The following is a 20961-nucleotide window of genomic DNA, read 5'->3' as shown; positions in this document are numbered from 1 at the left end:
CCTTCCCTCTTGCGTCTCACTCCCTCTCACCCTCCCTATTCCACCCCAAGAACAAACTTTAAAAATATTGCTACCGGGCTTTCCTGGTGGCACAGTGGTTAAGAATCTACCCGCCAATGCAGGGGACATGGGTTCGAGCCCTGGTCCGAGAAGATCCCACATGCCGCGGAGCAACTATGCCTGTGCACCACAACGAAGAGTAGTCCCCGCTCACCACAACTAGAGAAAGCCTGCTTGCAGCAACGAAGACCCAATGCAGCCAAAAATAAAATAAATTTATTAAAAAAATAATTATTACCACCAATCTTTGTGTTAACTCTCTTTGATCAGTGCTGTGGATGTGCTAGATTCAGGTGTGTGTGTTTACATGTGTGCATCTGTCTGTCTGTGTTTGAGGGGGATTGAGGACAAAACAAGAAAGATGTTGAATGACAACCAGAATGGAATTAACTGTGCAGTGCAGCTTGAGTGACCTATTCGGAAGTTATGCGTGGGGTCTTTGGTCCATGTATAGTTTTTCCAAAATGGTATAGAAATGGGGTAAAAACTAATGTCATTTTCTATTTTGAAATAATAGGTATGGTTTCATAAACCAAATCAATATTTTCTGTAGAGTTTCAAGTGAAGATATTTATAGTAATAAAATATTTTTCGCTATTTACACTCTTTTTACATTTCCTTGCTTCCCTCCTCCCTTCTTTGCTTTCCACATTTCATGCTTATTAAAAAAGCCATAAGAAAAGGTGAATGTATTTATTTAAATACATTTTTATGTATGTGTCAACATTAGTGAGTTAATCAACTATCAATGCAAATTTATAGCTATCATGTATTTATCTCTATAATTAATTCTCATGTGAAAACCAACTTACTAACTGGTTGGTAAAGAATTTAAGAATTTCAATTATGTGCTTTTAAAAGAAGACTTGTTGAGTTTTTACAATTAAACATTTGACTGTCTTCCAATAATGTACTGATTATATTCACAACCTTGGATTGTGAAACTGTTAAATCTGACATGAAAAATAGACAGTTTGCTGTATAAAAATGAAATATATATGTTCAGCAAACATATGAAACCAAACAACAAACTAGAAAAACATATTTACCACAAGTATAAAGGACAACTTTTCAATTTTCTTCTATCCAAAGAACTTTTACACTAACAATGTATAATAAAAAAGAAAGATGAAGGGCCAAGAAACATGGAAATATATTTCATTGTATAAATGAAGTGATGAAAATTCAAATAAGGATGTTATATCATTCTTTGTCTATCACATTGGCAAAATATAAAGGAATTGGTAATGTGTAGTTTGGAAGAGGAAAGTACTGCTGGTGGAAGTGTACATTTGTATTAAGCTTTTTGGACATCTAGTTGTTGATATTTGCCAAATTTGAAATATATATTATGCCTTCATCAATTTCATTTATTAACATATACTGTAAAATATATTTGGATAGTTATATTTTTTCTAAACTATTATAGCCAAGGTACACAGATAGGTTTATGCTTCTTGCAGTATTATGACAAAAAAACACTGGGACATTTCTTTTTTTTTTTTTTTTGGAATTTTATTTAATTTATTTTTTTATACGCAGGTTCTTTTTAGTCAACCATTTTATACACATTAGTGTATACATGTCAATCATTTCTAAGTGCCCATAACATAAGACCAATTAAATAATGTTTTGTATGTATATGTAATATAGCCATTAAAAATGAGGGATACAATATAGGAATGAAAAGATTTCCACCATATATTGTTAAATTAATAAGTAAAATAAATCAAGATATGAAACAATGTGTGTAGTGTGATACTACCCAATTAAAAGTTACTTAAGTAAAATTAAAAGAGGGATGGGAAGAAATATACAATGTTTTTTTTTTTTTCTGTAGATAGTTTTAATAGAAAAGTCACCACATTGTTAACTGCTTACCTCTTGACATTGGGGGAAATGTGTGGGAAGGGAGCTGAAGGAAAATTTAATTTGTCTCCTTACAAATCTATTTTCTTAAAGAACATTCACTATTTCTATAATTAACTCAAAAAATATACTGATTATCTTATTACCTGAAACAATGAAACTGTTTCAAAATTGAAATAGATTATTTTAATATGTATATATAAACTCAAGAACAGTACGTTATTTGTTTTTGTTCATGGTTTCTATTAAAAAACAAAACAGATACACACAGTATTCCTGAGGTTAATCTGAGAATCTTGTTTTAAAAACTGCATGATATTTCTGTATAGTCTTTACCTCACATACCAGCCAGTGTTTTAGAAAATCCAGAGTGCTTTGTTCCATTTATAAGAAAAATACCTGTGAGATAAGGTTTCTAAGAAATAATTGTTATAGTTAGATTTTTAAAAATTCTGCCAAGTTACTGAAGTGAGTGATAGTCTACTTTTAGTTAAAATTATGAATTGCAACTGCTTTATTCCTTTATATTAGTATATCAGAAATGGGTACTTTTCCTTTCTATGTAACAAAGATGACTTATTTTTCTTCCTCCTCCTGGTAGCCTTCAGCCGTGCCCCAATTCCAATGGCTGTGGTCCGCAGAGAGCTCTCCTGTGAGAGCTACCCAATAGAGCTCCGCTGTCCAGGAACAGATGTCATCATGATTGAAAGTGCCAACTATGGGAGGACTGATGACAAAATTTGTGACTCTGACCCTGCTCAGATGGAGAATATACGATGCTATCTGCCTGATGCCTATAAGATTATGTCTCAAAGGTATGATATTTCTAATATTCTTTGTGCATTTAATATAAACTCTCAACATGCATCTGTGTGACATATTGAGCACAGGTACACATAAAATTGTGTACTTTAGGATACTTTGAACTACTTTTTCAATATCAAACTATTCCCCATATCACTAAAATGCTAGTGCTAGAAATTGCAAATGGCATTTGGAAAATATTACAATGTATTAGATTATTTATTGTTTCCTGTGTTCTATTCTGTGTTCTCTAGAACTGAGTTCATTAGTTGAGAAACTAAATTTATTTTTCAGTTTTCATAAACAGAATTATGTAATTTTCTCCAGAAATTACAGAAAAATTATTTTACTGCTAACAATGATTTCCATTATTGTGGGAAAAAGGGTAAAATTTAAATTCAGAGGCAATTTTATAACTATTAATCAAAATATAATAAAGACTATTGAGTAATGATTATTTGGCCTTGGAAAACAATAAAAAATATTACTTTGATATCTAGTATATAAATTAATTTATTTAATACATTTAAACTATCTGAAATATTACCATAGTAAAATAGGATAAAGTACCATAGAATATCACTGGATAAGTAAAAAAAATATTCAATTCTAAAGAGACTGGTCAATTAGAATCTATACTACAGAAAGTTTATATTAAAATTTCTTAATAAATTATTTAAATATTAAATATATCTCAAATATTTGTTCACCTATTATGACTTCTCAGAAATCAGTGAGAGTCATTCTTTTACGATGTCTTCATACTTTCTGACTACTTGCTCACAAAGTAATTTTTAAAAACTTAATCAATATATGATTTACTTAGTAAGTTTGTTTTTCATTAGGATTTCTATTTAGGCATCTCTTTCTTTTGTTTAAGGACTTCTTAAAATATGGGGGAAATCAAACATATGTAAAAATAAGTTGAATTATAAAAGCAAAGGCAGTGGATTTTAAGGATTATCTTTCTTGTACTTAAGAAAGCCTGCCTTATTTTTAACCTTCTTGATACTTAAAATTCTGATATCTACATTGATAGCCAATGTTTTTATAAATTTCTGTTGTGTAAATTATTCAAAGAAATTACCACATGGCAGGATTTTAATGATCAGAGCATCTGAGGTGTACTTGAAAGATAGTGGTCTCTGGGAAAACCTGAGAGCTTTTATTTGTCTATTTCTAAAATGCTGGCTCATGCTAAGGTGAGTGTTAATGAGAAATAAGATATTAAAATTAGCGATTCCATTTGATATAAGTTTGGTTGCATTTGGTTCTTCTTGTTGCCTCTTGTTGTTATATATTGACATACCTCCAACTATGGCTAAATTCCCTGACATTATACTTAAAAGAAATCTAATCATTTCATTGCCTGTAGGTGTTATAATCATCTTTCAGGAGTGGTTATTCCATAAGTAGTATGGGATGGGCACCATGACTAAATTGTTAGTTTATTTGTTTCAGTCAGAAAACCAAACACAGGATTCTTCAGAATCCATTCGAGAAGTGGGTTGAGGAGGATTTTCTGTGATTAGGTTTTCATTTAAAATGTAGCAGAAGCATTAACTTCACTAGCTTTTTGATCTCTGTATGATTTTCACCAAAATTGTCTTAATCCTTTCATTGATATTATTAATGGCTCCCAAAATAAGCCCTTAATCTTATAATTATTGCAAAAAATAGTTACAATGGATCCTCTGGAGCTACTGAATTATATGGGATGCATCTGTAAAGTGACAAATCTGTAGAGTAAAATTGCTTTAAGCACCCTGAGTAAACCATTTGTAGGAGCCTTCCTGGGAGGTTCTCAACTAAGAATTGTCAGTTAAAATAGCTGTGGTTGATTCTCCATGGAGGCAAGTTTCTTGCTTGTATTTAGACCATTAAATGTACTACATTTACACTTGTCCAAAATAAATGGAGAGAAGAAATCTGGTCCCATTTTGTAAGCTACCAAGATATGGGATGATCACGTCCACTTAAGCTGCTTTATAATGAACTCTCACTGTCACGCCAATGATAGCATGTTAAATAATGTTCATAATTACTAATTATGATGTGGGCACATCATATTAATTATGGTGTCAACAGTTTAAATAATGTGTTTGAATTAAAATAATAGTAGAAAAAATATTTTCCAAAAGGTGTTTTAGATTATTGTGTTGTCTTTCATTTAAACTTCTAGAAAGACATTATATCAGCCTAAAAGTTTTAAGCATGTCTCTACATGGGAAGATTATCACTAAACTCAAAAAATTATTTGTGTGTCTTTGCATAACCTTGTTAAAAACGCTTCCTAGCTTACTTCAGCCTCATAAATTAGACATAAGTCACAGGCAAGGACAGACGTAAAATGTTAGTCATGCAGATGTTTGAATACACGTTGAATGAATAGATAAATAAAACTGTACACTAACATGTTAGTTAGGTGTGAAAAATTGGGGACTTGAATCAAAAAGGTTATGACATGTGATTTCCACATTTTTTCCCCAGTAGATCTATGCAATCTGATATCTGCTCTAGAGAAGCCAGTTTCCTCACTGCCTTTCAGATTGAGTCTGGTGTTCTCAAATCTAAGTGTGTTCTCATGCCATTCTGTCCCCGATTTCTCTGAGTGTTCTGTGCTTTACTTTTTTCATTATACTACCAGAAGACTTTTTCATTATACTACTAGAATACATTTATTTATCCTTCTCAGAACTTCTGAGGCCACTCACCTGTTATCATCTACATCCATCATTTTTGCATCCAAACAATAAATGTGTAGTATCATATTTTAGACAGTTTTCTTGTGTAAAGTAAATTGGAGGCTTCTAGAGGGCAGACTTTCTGTTTATCTTACCTAAAGCTAACTTTTAATATGTAATAATCAAATATATGTATATATATATATATTTCAAATCAAACCAAATATATATATATATATTTCAAATCAAATATATGTATAAATTTAGAAATACACCGTCCAATTTTGTCATGCCATTTAAAAACTTTCTTAACTTTATTTTGAGTCTTTTTTGTTTCTTTTTACTTTATATTTATATACTTAAAAGTTTTAAAAGATAGTACATATAGCTTTTGAATATAAATGTGAAAATGACTGTTGGCAACTGATAACTACAGAAATTTTACATTTTAATGCAGCTGAGGTGTTTATGTTTTCTTCAGCTATTAATGGAAATACTTGAATTTTTTTCTCTTCAATCATTTTTATTGAAGTATAGTTGATAAAACTTGCATTTATTAATTCCACCAATACTTGAAAGTCCATGATATGCCATTCACTATGACAAATACTCTGCAGTTTGGTGGTTAAATAAGTCTGACATGGTTCCTGTCCACAAAACTGTAGTTTTTGGTGAATAAAAAACAAATAGCTATATCATTTGTTCAGTAATTTATTTTTATCTCAGTTACATTTATTGAAGAGTTCAAAACAAGAAAGCATACTCTTTTACTTAGATGATACTAGGGAGTATTCACTGAAGAGAAAGTGTTAGGCTTGTCCTTGAAGGATTGCAGTGTTAGTGGAACCGGAAGAGGCGAAAGTGATATTAGATATATAAGTGGATGAACGCCAAAAAAATATCGTGGGAAACAGCTTCTCTTCAGTAACCCTTCACCCATCCTCCTCTGTCATGGCTTCACAAGCTTATTGGTGTCTTCTGTGCACAGCTTACTCTCTCTAGGCCCTCTTCCAAACGTGCCTGAAGCCAGCCCTCCACCATCATCCACCCCTATAGACCCAGTACACCTTGACAATTCGATGATAAACTAGCTTGGATGCTATTCCCTTGTTGTTAAAACTCCGAATGGAGTCCTTCTTATAAATTGGACATAGATTCCATCTAAATGTGGGATATCATATGTAATGATATCTTTATGCCAGCTTTTTATGACAAATATTTTAAACATGTGGCATAACAGCCTTATTCTGCATAGAGTTACCCATATTTTTTTAGTTGAAAAGGAATTTTGAACAAGCATGTATGTTTGTATATGAAGTACAGTGATTTATTGAGGTATAATATATATACAGAAAATTGCACACATGATAAGTGTACAACTCAGTGAATTTTCACAAACCAAGCTTATCTAACAACAACTAAGTAAAGACAGAACATTAAGGGTGCCTCAGACACCCCACCTTGTGCTTTGTACCAGCCATCCTCCCCTCAACCAAGAATTGCTGCTATTGGGACTTCTATCATCTTAAATTAGTTTTGCTCATTTTGTAATTTAAATAAATAGATTCATATAGTATATTTCCTTTGGTGTCTAGCTTCTCTCATTCAGTGTATTCAGTTTTAAATATAACTTTATTGAAGCATTTTTATATATCAAATTCACCCATTTCGAGTGTACAAAGATTTTTTTTTTTTTAGTAAATTTACCAAGTGATACAATCATCACCATAAGTCAGTTTTAGATCATTTACATCACCACAGTGAGATTCTTCACGCCCATTGTTGTTAATCCCCATCTCCTTCTCCACCCCATGCAACGACTAGTCTATTTTCTGTCTTTGTGTCCATCCTTCATGCATTAGTTTTTTAAGCTAAAACCTGAATATTTGAAGTCAAGTTAGATTTAGTGGGTGTTTCAGCGGGGATGTTGTCAAAGAAATACTAGCAGTTATTCCTGGAGGCATGGACATAAATATGTTGCTTGCCTTTTGAATTATGTTAGAATCAAAGATCATGAATCTACACATTTAAAAAGTACCCTCTTTAGAGTTTTCTATCAAGGAGAGATGTTAAATGTATAAAGTAGAGGTAATTTTTTTCTGATTAAATGAATGATTTAAGTTTTACTTTTAATCTTCCAGCACCATTTTAGCAATATTACATTTTCACATGTCATAGTTACATCAAGAACATGCGAAAAAAAAAAAGAAAAGAAAAGAAAAAGAGGCAGGGAGGGAGAATTGTTTCTCACCTTTCCAGAAAAGTTATGTTTCAGTTTATATCAGTATCACTTCAGGGGATTTTACAGTATACAAAAAGGCCTTTGTTTTTGTTGTGTTTAATCCTGGTGAAGTTAAGAACTCTTTCAATAGCAGAAGAAGAAGAAACGCCAGTGGCAGTTTTTGTATGTACATTGCTGAATAAATGTTCTGCAATAACTGTGTATGTAGACATGAGTTTTTCAATTTGAGTATTCTTTGCTTCCTTGACAGATTCATTACATCATGTCTTGTATTTCTCTTATGAACTATAGCAGATCAAAAACTATCCCGCATATCAGGGACTTTTCCATTGAATCCATATTCTAATGCAGTAAAATTAACAAAAGAACAGATAGGCATAGAAACAGAAGGAGAAAAGGAGGGAAGGAAATGAAGGAAGGAAGAAAGGAAGGAAGAAAACTCCCATTCCCAAAGCCCAAATGTAGAGAATATGAAGAAACTGGAGAGTTTCTATCTGGAAGGCATTTATCTCTTCTTCTCTAATATTTTGTCCCATTTTGATTCTGAGAATACATATTTGATAATATTCTACTAAAATGCTTCCTAGTAATCTTTACTAATATTAACTTAATTTTGAATGAAATTATATGTTATGTATGTGTAGTTTGAAATTCAAAAAGTTAGTAAATGATTCAAGTATTTCAGGATAGCTTAGGATAAAAGTTAAAGGGAGTTGTGTTGGCTGTCTCTTACAGGTCTTGGGGAGTATTAACCCTTTGTGCAGCCATTTTCTAAGTACTGTTCATGGAAACGTGGACTCCCTGAGTCCTTTCTTGGGATTCCACAGGGTCCAAACTATTTTCATAAAAATTCTGACATAAAGTTTGCCATTTTCATTGTATTTGACATAGGCACTGATGGTGCAAAAGCAGTGGTAGGTAACTGTGGGCATCTTAGCAGGGATCAAGGCAGTAGCAACAGTGTAATTTAAAAAATGTCAGTTATTTTAATTTCTAATATGATAAATATTGATAGCTATAACTCGTATAAACTGATAGTCTTTGAGAATCTTAATTATTTTGAGAGTTAAAAAGGTCATGAGACAAAAACAGGAAAATCGATGATTCATCAAACACAACTATTTTTTCATTTCTATTTACTGGCTGAAAATTAGTGATTTATGTTTTGTTTTCATTGTTTTTACATTGCATAATACTCATTCTATTTGCTTTAAAATCATCTAGACATTTTCTATGAGTGAATTATTTTTGAAGGGAAGAATATCTGCATGTTATAGAGTAGCCCCTGCTAATACAGAATCAAATGAGAATTAGACTCATTGCCTGAAAATTACTAACATAATTTTCTGTTCAGACATTCATAATTTTCATAAAATTATGAAACCTCCTTAAATTAAATATAAAATGATTAAAGCAATAGAAACTTAGAATAGCTAATTTTTAAATAAAAGTACTGCACAGATTAACTGTATGATTTTGTAGGAGGGGAGGGAGAGTCCTGCCATGATATTATTCTAAACACAAATATGTTGGAAGAACCAAATTTATAAGTATGTATACTGGGAAAAATATTTTTCAATTTAATGTATTGTTGATGTCAATTTTCTTTTTTAAAAAGAGTCAACCTTGTAAAGACAGAGTTTAAGAAGTTTTGGGCACTCTTTGTTTCCAGGCACTCTTTAAATTTTCTGAGTTCTTTGTAATTTAGCAGTGTTAATGGTAATTCCAATGCTTGTAGCCATTAGTAAATGCATTGGCAAACAAACTAAACAAAATAAACCTAGAAATGACCTAGAAATACAGGTAGAATGAGAATGATAGATTTACCTGGAGTTTTCCCTGTTTCTCATAGATTTATAAAACATAAGAATCACTTTTTTTCATTCATAGTAAATGACAATCTTAATCGTCTCCCCACCTCTAGCTTTTTAGAAATTTTTTACTCTGTGGTCATTATGTAGAACTTGACATCTTGTGTAAAGTGTTTAGAAGATATTACCAAGAGAAGAAACATAAATAGTTTCTGAAAATTAAAGAATATAGGATAAAAACACTGAAGCAATTATCTTGCATATAGCTTAAATCCAAATGGAAAATAACTAAGCAGATTATGAACATAAATTCTGTCACTGATTAATGGGATGTCACTGGACTCTGGAGGAAAATAATTTACAGTGATATGTAGCAGATATTTAGAATAAATACCTCAGTTTCTCTCTCATTACAATGATTTTAAAGATTGCTGAGGATATTGGGGCAGTGGCTTTCAAAGTACTTTGTCTTTCAGTTTTTGTTTTACTGATGAGGAGACTAAGTTACACAGAGTTAAGAAATTTACCTGAAATTACTTAACTTGCTGTATGATGGTGCAAACATACCTGCTCTCTTTGGGCACAAGGCCTGTGATTTTTTACTGTGCTCTCTTTTCTTCTTCTAAGACACTAAGAATACTTTTTTTTCTCTTCTTTTAAATTGGAGTGTAGTTGATTTACAATATTGTGTAAGTCTTAGATATACAGCAAAGTGATTCAGTTATATATATATATTTTTTTCCAATTATTTTTCTACTATAAGTTATTATATTGAATATTGTTCCCTGTGTTATACAGTAAATCCTTGTTACTCATCTGTTTTATGTAGAGTAGGTTGTATCTGTTAATCCCATACTCCTAATTTATCCCTCCCTTTCCCCTTTGTAACCATAAGTTTGAGTTCTAATTCTGTGAGTCTGTTTGTGTTTTGTATATAGAATCATTTGTACTATATTTTTAGATTCCAGATATAAGTGATATAATATTTATCTTCATCTGACTTCCCTCAGTATGATAACCTCATACTAATTGCTGCAAATAGTAATATTTCATTCTTTTTTATGATTGAGTAATATTCCATTGTGTTTATATACCATATCTTCTTTACCCATGCATGTGGTGATGGACACTTTGGTTGCTTCTATGTCTTGGCTCTTGTAAATAGTGCTGCTATGAACATTGGGGTACAAGTATCTTTTCGAATTAGAGGGTTTTTTTTCTGGATATATGCCCAGGAGTGGGAATGCTGGGTCATACATATGGTAGCTCTATTTTTAGTTTTTTAAGGAAACACCGTACTGTTTTCCGTAGTGGCTGCCCAATTTACATTCCTACTAACAGTATAAGAGAGTTATTATCTGTAGACTTTTTGATGATAACCAGTCTGACAGGTATGAGGTGATACCTCATTGTGGTTTTGATTTGCATTTCTCTGATAACTAGTGATACACTAAGAATAATTTTTGTTACAAGGAAAGGTCTTTTTCCTTTTATAGTACATCAGAAAAAGAAAGTCAGTCAAATCCACATTTTATATAATTCCATCTGTTGGTCAAACAAGAGAAGGGTTTTAATAAAACCAACCTTACAAAATTGATCAGTGTAACCATTTAGTTTCATCTTCAGGAAAATATCCTTAATATTTAGGATATTATGTGCTTGAATAACTAGAAAGCATATTCAGTTGTTATTGATAATAATAATACCTGTTAACATTTATCGTGTGCTTTTTATTTGCCGTAAACTCTGGTAATGAATTTACCTTTCATTATCTCATTTATTCCTCTCAGTAACACTAAGAGATACATATTGTTATCACTTCCATTATACAAATAAGTAATTAAAGCACACAGAAATTAACTTGCTGAAGAATTTATTTTAAGCCAATGTACTGTTGCCTTATTTGAGGATTTGGGGTTTTGTTTATTGTAGCAATGATGATAAAATGATAAAATGTTAAGATTAGTTAAGAACATGCTCCTGATTATGATCATGATGGTGAGAAAAGAAACTCATTCCATCTCATGGAAACATTCAACCAAATATTGGATTGGTTTGTCTCAGCTTTGATTAATGTTCAGTTACAGCCATACATAGATTTTTATTATTGAAGTTTTTGATAGAAATGATTAAATTATTGTGAATCTGAAACTCTCCAGCCTCTCAACCCCTTTTTTATTTGAATCAATTATGTTTATAAAATGTTTTGTATGATGTCATGTTTCTTGGAAAAACATGCATTGATAGAACAGAGACAATTGTATTACTAAATATACCAGCTATAACCATATATAAAGCAATATTTATTGACAACTTTGTATGAGCCAGGCAGTGTTCTAAGTACTTTATATGAATTAACTCATTTAATTCTTTTTTCACTCCTATGAAATGGATTCTATTGTTATCCTTACTTTACTGATGGGGGAACTAAAGCACAGAGAGTTTGATTAACATCCCAAAGTTACACAGTTACATGGCAAAGCTGCAGTTTTAACCTAGGAAATCCAGCTTCAAAATCCAGGATAACTACTACAATCTCTTGGCTGGTGTGCTCTGTCTAAATTATCTATTTTTAATAAAAAGCCTAACCCAGGAAATAAGTATGAACCAGTCACACTTCCTGAAAAGAAAACACATGTGTGTGCGTGTGTGCATGTTCACCCACACACATATGTACACTGTTAAGTGGTTTGTTGTCATATTCACATACAAATAATGAAAACATGACATGACACTTATTAAATTATATGACATTTATTTTCTGCCTTAGGATAAGTTTTCAAGAAAAATCACTCAAGTACTTGTGATAAAATTTTTCATAAGAAAAACTATGAAATCAGATTTTGTTATTGTTTTTAACATTTTAGAGTTTATAGGGAAACAATTATCTATAGAAATACTTCAGTAAAGGTGAACTTATGGGTGATAATGGGAATAATACACCAGTTTCTATATGTGTATGGAAATAAAAGAAAATAGGTATCAGTTAATGTGCAAACTTTAGAATAATGAGGACTCATGAGAGAAGCTAAATATATCATGTGGACACTTTGAAATACTTGTAAATGAGAAAATGTATCATGCCAGCCTTTTTTACTCAAACTTGAATGTAAGTAACAGTGTGCATTAAAATTTCTAATGTTTTATATAATGAGATTTTAAACAGCATTAAACTCCTCAAAGTTTTTGATAATAGTTATAAAAATGAAAGTGGATCTTTATTTGTACCACACTATGGTAACTTTGCTTTATTATACAGGTCAGTTTATTCTTATTTGATATTTTCCATTATATTTTTCATTTTCTACAAAGTTATGCTGAAAACATATTGGTAAATTTGTCTCCATGAATACTCTATTAGACACAGGATTTAACTGATTTATTTTTTCTTTATTCTTAAGAATATGACTAAATAAAATATAGTTAATAAATCATCTGTGTAATACATTTTCAATTTCTCATTATGTGATCTGATTAGTTTAACTCTAAGAAAAATGGTATTTCCCAATTGTTGGGGAATAGCCATTACTCTAACATTTGTTAATATGAAAAAATGAATTATTGATACCAGTTTCTATAAAATTAGATATTTACTTTGTCACGTGTGTTGCAGGAAGATATGTAAATCATATTTATTTGTAACTTGGTTTACCAAATGGTAAAAGCAAAATATGTTTCTTCATGCATATGGGCTTATTTCTATATATAAATATATGTTTGTGAGCTATGGTTCAAAAAGACTTTGATCTTTCCAAAAATGCTAGTACCCATGACTATTAGTACTATCAACCTTATGAAAATAAACATTTGGAACTGTTTCTTGGACTTGTTAGTGTATTGAGGAAGTAATATTAGGAAAAGAATATAATTCTACAAAAATATTGCCATATAAAAATGAGAAAAACGTACTTCAAAAGTATTATAAAAGACAAAAAGAAACTAAATGGCTATGGGTTCAAACCTTCAAAGGTAACAATATAGTAATGTTATGTGAAAGATTTATGAGTCCTCTACCAATATGAACATCTTATTAAAGACAATATTCTAATATTATCTCCTGATTTAATGGCATTGATTTTTAATTTCATAGTAATAGTACTTTTTGTTTTAGTTTCAGAATTATGCCCACCAAGGCCAGACAACATGCTACATCCTTGAGCATTTCTGTTATATATGAATATTTATATATGTGATTCTGATATATATCTAAATGTTCCTAATTTTATTTAGATACTATTTTTTATTATCTTATTTCTCTCCCCAAACCACAACTTTTTGTCTTTCCATTAGCAAATGCTGTAAAAGTACCTGAAATCAGTCTCATTGCTTACAGTCTTCTAGACAGTGTGAATTATTTCTCTGAAGGTATTTTAGAAATTAGGTTCACAAAAATATACTCCTTTTTCACAAATTAGTCTCTGCAAAATTTGTCACATTAAAAGGCCTTTCACCTTTCGAAGGAATTCAAGTAGATCATTCTTGCCTGAGGAGATAAGATTCTGAATTATTTCCAAGTTCAGGTCTTAAAAAACAAAACAAAATAAAACAAAATAATAACTAGAGTCTTTCAAATGACTTTACATTCAATTATTTCCTCCAATAGCATTTCCCTGCTGTGACATAAAAAAAAATACTACAACTATAACAACAAAAATTATATATAATCTTTCAATAAAAGACATAGAAAAGCATAAATTAATAAAAGCAACACAAGCCCACATGGATATTGGAATGGAATATGAGCCTCATTATGCAAATTAACAGAAAAAAATGTGTCTCAGAATAAGTTGTGAGGTGCATAACATGTATCTAAAATGTAACATTATTATATGTAAAGGAAAAGATAATTATCCATGTGATATAATTGAATACATATTTTATAGCTGTAATTGCATTATAAAAGAAGGTCAGCAACAAATGACAAAAGGAGCTGCAACATAACTCTTATCCCCCAGATACTTTTAGTCTGTTGTACCACAATTTCTTGTGGGAAACAATTGAAAAGCATGTTGTTTTTTTTTTTTTTTTTTTTTTTTTTTTTTGCGGTATGCGGGCCTCTCACTGTTGTGGCCTCCCCCGTTGCGGAACACAGGCTCCGGACACGCAGGCTCCGGACGCGCAGGCTCAGCGGCCATGGCTCACGGGCCCAGCCGCTCCGCGGCATATGGGATCCTCCCAGACCGGGGCACGAACCCGTATCCCCTGCATCGGCAGGCGGACTCTCAACCACTTGCGCCACCAGGGAGGCCCCTAGCATGTTGTTTTGATGGTTATAGCATGAACTCAGTGTATCCTTAGAGTGGCAGCTTTGAAACTGTTATGTCAGCAGTGTTGGCATTACATGTGTATACAGACACATGTACACAAACACAAATAAAAGAGAACATAACTTCTGAGATATAAGTATAGAGCATTTATGATATGTATTCCTTGAATGCAGATTAATTTTAAGAAAAAATGTATTTGCCCTGTAATCACATAGTTACATCGTTATCTAATGGGTCAAGATTTCAGGCGATTTTCTTTTTTCTATCATTTATTAAGTAGAGGGATATATTTCTCATCCATTTATTTGATTATTTTATTTTAAAATATTTTTTATTTGTGTTAGGATGGTAGAGCAGATATATTTATTTTATTTTACTGTTGATGGTACTGATGCTTAAACAGATAAAATGATTAATCCAAGGTTAAATGTGACCCTGTGCCTTTAAATTTATTTATAGATTCACTAATCTATTTTTAAAACTAGTTTATTTGGAAAACAGATTGACTCATATTTGGTTTTATGAAATAAAAATATGTCTTTCGTTTATTAGAAAGACATATTTGAAAAAACAGTTTAAATTCTTAGACTTTACAATTCAAAAATAAAATTTCCTAATTATAAGTGGAAGCAAATTAGAAATGAGATATTCAACAAAGGTGTAGAGACTTTTTAAGAAAAAGTTGTCTCTTGGAGCTCCAAAATTATATTAGCTTTAAGAAGATGTTTAGAAACCACCCCCTTACTCCTCGAACACGTATGCCTCATTTGTAGGTTCAGCGTATGTGCTTTGAAATCTTTGCAGCAGACTTTGGTTTGAAATCCAAGACATGTGTCCTGGTGCACATTGCTTCTCTGAGCAAGTTAGAAGTAATATACTTGCCTTGAAGGGCCATAATGAGAATCGAAAAGTTTATGTTTTTTCACATGTATAATAGCACAATATTAAAGTGGTTATTATTATGACTAGCGGTAAATGTTTCTGTATTATCATCTATTGTTGGATAAGAAGTGTCATTCTGGATTTTAATATTTGTTTTCCTATGTAAGTCAAAAGAGAAGTGCTTAAAGAATTCCTGTCTCAGAAAGACTCTCCATTATGTCTTTAACAATACATCAAGTTCATATTTCAAAGAAATATGATAGGATTTATTTACACTTGTAAATGTTTGTCTGGCTGTACTTATTTTAATTTTTTTTTTAATTTTATGATCTCTGTATAAAGAGTTCTGGTTCTGGGAAAATCCTTAAAGCACATGAAGTTTATCTTTGAAGCCAGAAAGGTTTTTTTGGGAGGCAGGGTTGGAGGCTTTCACTTCTTTATGTTCTGGGACCTCAGGCCTCATTTTTCTAGTCTGTATAGTCTCTCTTCCCTATCCTAGTCCTTGCTTTATAGTCCTATATAAGAATGCCCTTACTTTCTTACTTTAAAATTATCTCTGGGGCTTCCCTGGTGGCGCAGTGGTTGAGAGTCCGCCTGCCAATGCAGGGGACACGGGTTCGTGCCCTGGTCCGGGAAGATCTCACATGCCACGGAGCGGCTGGACCCGTGAGCTATGGCCGCTGAGCCTGCACGTCCGGAGCCTGTGCTCCACGATGGGGGAGGCCACAGGAGTGAGGGGCTCGCGTACCGCAAAAAAAAAAAAAAAAAAAAAAAAAAAAAAAAAAAAAAAAACTCTGAATCTTAGAATTGTTCCAATTTCAGGTGAAGCACATGCCTCAAAATGAGGAAAGAAGGCTCACCAAAGTTATATCTGTATGGTCCTGACAGAGAATGAGATAAATAGATGCTGGGGAGGTAATCAAAACTATCCACTCCTGCTCCAAATTCAGAATTTTATGTGGAATATCACAAAATGATTTACCCTTAAATAGGAATAATGCCAGGTGTAATACTGTATAATATATTACAAAGCTATTATTATTTCTTGAAAGTGTTTGTTTCCCTCTTAGGAATTCATCTACATACTTACAAGAGGCTATATTTCAAGCTATGAAAATGTCACTAGCTTGGCAAGAAATGTGGCTTGGGAATGTCTGCACAAATCATTTCTTTAGTCTTGGCGTTGAATAATCAAATTTTGTAGATTTTCTCTCTTCTAGTTAAGGAAGTGATTTCAAATAATAATCTTCGTAGATTTTTAAAGGAAGTCTTATACTTGTGAATTCCGTCTCACCAGTGTCATTTCATTCTGTCATTATTGTTGGAAACACCTTGATAGACCAAGGAAGAGTCACCCACACACTGTTTACATCAGTAATTAACAGAGATAGAATTTTAGGAGGGATTTTAGGCAGTGTCATCACTCCAGAATTTTCCTCTTAATGAAGTAAGTAGCACAGTGGGCGGCCAGCTGCATTTTTAAACCCAGCAGGCAAGATTGTGAAATAGAAACTATTAAGTGTCAGAAGGAAGAGTTTGAATATAACGTTTGCTACTACTGAAAATGATAAGAAGCTCTCTTGTAAGGAAATGCCTCTTTGACAATCCAGTCTAGGAGCTTAGAAAACTTCAGGGCTCTTTCCAAATACATGTTGCCATACATTTTCTAGTATAGCTGGACATTTTGTAGACTAAGGCCACAAAGCCTAAATAGGATCAGAATTCTCTGGCTTGTGAAGGCCCTCCTCCCTAAGACTAGAACCAGAATTATTTAAGTAGGCTCTTTTACATATACCTATAGGTTTGGGAATAAACTAGTTGTCTCTCAGCACCGAGGTATTGATATTTTCAGAAGGAAAAATTGAAAAAGGAACAAGCAGCTGTTTGAAAAACTAAACATACTAACTCCCATTCCTCTTAGTTTTTTTCCCGCCTTTTCCTGACCTCTGGCCTTTGGGTTAATGGCATCAATGGCTAAGAATGGTTCCAATTCCAGGGAGGCACATGCCTAAAAATAAGGGAAGAATGCTCACCAAAAGTAAATCTGTATGTTCTTGATAGAAAATGAGAGATATAGATGCTGGGGAGATAATCAACACTATCCATCCCCTACTCCAAATACAATTCAGTATTTTATGTGGAATATCATAAAACGACTTCCCCTTTACTGGAAATAACAATGCTAATCACAAAGACTCAGAATCTCAGAATCTTTCAGGTCTCTGCAGTACCACCTCCCCCACATGAACCAAACCAAGCCAAAGAAGATAAACGTTGTTCCCACATGGTAGTACTTCACTTTTGAAAGAAAGAGAAGCAGTGCCTCTGTTTCAGCCTCATAGCACTGGATGCCTTATGATCTGATTGGAGATCTTGCCTGAAATAAGAGATTTTTGGCACTAATTAAATTTGAATTCAAATTTTAGTTTTGTTGCAAGTTTTACATAGGCCTTTGTGAATTCTCCCTCTCTTTTTTTTTTTAAAATAAGTTTATTTATTTAATTTATTTATTTTTGGCTCTATTGGGTCTCCATGCTGTGCGCGGGCTTTCTCTAGTTGCGGCGAGAGGGGCTATTCTTTGTTGCAGTGCACGGGCTTCTCATTGCGGTGGCTTCTCTCGTTGCGGAGCACAGGCTCTAGGCACGTGGGCTTCAGTAGTTGTGGAACTTGGGCTCAGTAGTTGTGGCTCGCGGGCTCTAGAGTGCAGGCTCAGTAGTTGTGGCACACGGGCTTAGTTGCTCCGTGGCATGTGGGATCTTCCCTGACCAGGGCTTGAACCCATGTCCGCAGCATTGGCAGGCGGATTCTTAACCACTGTGCCACCAGGGAAGCCCTCCGTCTCTTTTCATCACTCATCTGAGGAGACTAGTAATGAAGCCCTGGGCTGGCATACAGCCCTGAGTGTGTGCTGGTGCTTCTGATCTGAGACCTGGATGCCTCCTTTATGTTGGCATCGGCTTTCCACTCCAGCTTGTCAAGGTCAAACTGCTGAAAGAAACTGGATGTGGGAAGCACTGGTCAGGTTTCACACTAACCGCAACCTCTAAAATTACTTAAAATTTTTAAAATCAGTGGTATTTTCTCTCGGAAATAAAATGTTTGTCCAAGTTAAAAATGAGAAATGCCATCACATTTTGCTCTTAGAAGGAAATAACTAGCGAATTCAGTAATGAAAGTTTTTAAATGTTTAAAATTTTGTATTATGACAACAGAAAAAATGTATTAAAACCATGTAAAATCTCAAATGATTTCTTTTTCCCCTTTCTTTAGCTCAAATTGCACTTTTAAATTTGATAAAACAATTCTATATGTTCTACAATAAAAATAATTGCTGCAGTTTTTACAGCATCCTAACTTCTCTTGTTAACACATATACTAAATGAACCATTGTTAGATATTGCATAGTAAATTGTATAATTCATTTGTAGCAGAAAAGAAAAATAAACAAACTATATATATATATATATATATATATATATATATATACTGCTTTTAGCAGTAACCAAACACTTGAAAATCATTTTCCATTTCCGTCTGAATAAATAAATAAATAAAAAGTCTATTATAAACATATGAGGCCTATTAATCGACCAAAAATTAGGAAACTTATTCATTATAGGAAGAAACTACTGTGCACTAAAATGCAAATCAAAAGTTCACTCTTCTGGTTATTTGGAAACCTTTAAAGTTGTCTTATTTGAAAGACAGGAAAGGAGAGAGTCAGATATTAGAGGAAAGAGAAAGGTATTTCTATTTAAATCCCCGGCCTTCAAGAATGCAACTAATTAGCTGCTTCCAAGTGGTCAGCCTTGTTACCTGGCTAAGATTTCCAAACCAGAAAGGGAGGAAGGTAATGGAGGCTTCTTCACCCTGAGGGCAGGGTAGAGGAAGGTGGCATGCATAGGGAAAAAACATAGATAGACAGCTTCCCTTGGTCTGTGTGCATCTGGCCTGTAACTAGTGTTCACAATTGCCAATCTTTAGCTTGTTTGTACCATCCTTCACTGTTGCCATTTCCCCTATCAGAGAATGTAAATCATTTTAATAGTAGGCCCAAATAAACAACCTATATGGTATATACATCTCAAAAAAGTAAAGTGATGCATGCCAACCAAACTAAAATCACTTGGATTTTCTACTTCTTGGGTCATCAGGGGTTCACAGAAGATTGTGAAAAGAAACTGCACTTTATTGAGGACATTTTAGTTCCTTGTACCACCTCAGCAGAACTTTGTCCAGTCTCTCCTTTTACCTTTGTGCCTTGACTGTGGTCCTTTGTGGCAAGATGCTTTGGTTGGTAAAACATAATTTGGAATAAAGGATCCACTGAAGTGGAAGGAAAAAAAGGAAGAAAAGAAGGAAGTAACTTTTGAAGAATTTGGATCGTTGAAAAGTAATCTTTTTCACTCACTTTTTATGTATATGCATTGAGTAAAGAAGACTGTTAATTTTGTTTTGTGAAAGAGACCTTGATGTTTCATAAGAATTGTCAATAGCAAACGTGTCTGCAACAATAGTAAATAATGTGATGCTCCTTCTTAGAAGGATCTGGCAGCTCCACTTGAGTCATTTGTAATGAATGCAATGATATGTACTCTCATTAATCATTCCATATTCTATATAAACACTATGAGGTACAAGTAGTTCAAATACTTATAATCTAGGGATATGATTATATTATGGGTAGTTCAAGATCCTTGATTTCAAACTAAAAGCATAAGAAAAACCAGAAGCCTACTCTGTTTTGTCAATAAAATTACTTTGATACAAAAAGTACAAGTTTTACTTCTCAAACATCCAACAAATACCCACAGTTTCTATATTGCAGTTGACCTTTATTAAAAGCTTATATATGTGAAATGAGTATTGAAAGCTGATGGTAAGCAAGTCCAGGCTTGGTGGCACAAATAGACTCAAATTAACCACAGAGATAAGCTATTACTAAAGATACTTCCACTTAATGCACCTTTGCCATGAATCCTGATAACTGCTAGGAACTTAAACATGACTAAAATCGTTCCTCACTATAAGGAAGTTTAAGGGAGAAGATTACATAAGCAATTACATTGAATAAAATGTGGTAGATACATTGATGTAAGAATGATACAGATAACTAAAGGACTAAATGAAAGGGCTCCTAATGTAGCCTGAAGTGGACTGGGAAGCTAAGGGGTAAAATCTTAGCTAAGTCTTAAAGTGGACATGAGAAAGACATCAGAAGGGTATTCAGGGCTAAGGAGAGATATGGGATTGCACAGATGTGAAGGGAACTAATGTAGTTCAGTGACACTGGAAGTTAAACTGTAAACCAGAGACTAGGAAAACATGAGGTATATAGAGAC

At 32.9% G+C, this 20961-nt stretch overlaps 1 protein-coding gene across 9 annotated transcripts in view; it reads left to right on the top strand.

Annotated features, from left to right (window-relative positions):
* ADGRL3 (adhesion G protein-coupled receptor L3) overlaps positions 1-20961 on the top strand; it is a 585975-nt gene that overhangs the window by 86970 nt on the left and 478044 nt on the right. For 8 of the 9 annotated variants that reach the window (XM_060090762.1, XM_060090753.1, XM_060090744.1 and 5 more), the window contains exon 3: positions 2531-2744. In XM_060090762.1, the coding sequence (XP_059946745.1) occupies positions 2531-2744 (214 nt within the window). Of the gene's footprint in view, positions 1-2530; positions 2745-20961 lie in introns of those variants that run through there. The other variant, XM_060090782.1, reaches the window with a different exon arrangement.

The sequence above is a fragment of the Mesoplodon densirostris genome, chromosome 1 (assembly GCF_025265405.1).
Source record: "Mesoplodon densirostris isolate mMesDen1 chromosome 1, mMesDen1 primary haplotype, whole genome shotgun sequence".
NCBI classification, from domain to species: domain Eukaryota; kingdom Metazoa; phylum Chordata; class Mammalia; order Artiodactyla; family Ziphiidae; genus Mesoplodon; species Mesoplodon densirostris.
The sequence above is the reverse complement of the archived record's forward strand: the minus strand, read 5'-3'. Positions and strand labels throughout refer to the sequence as shown.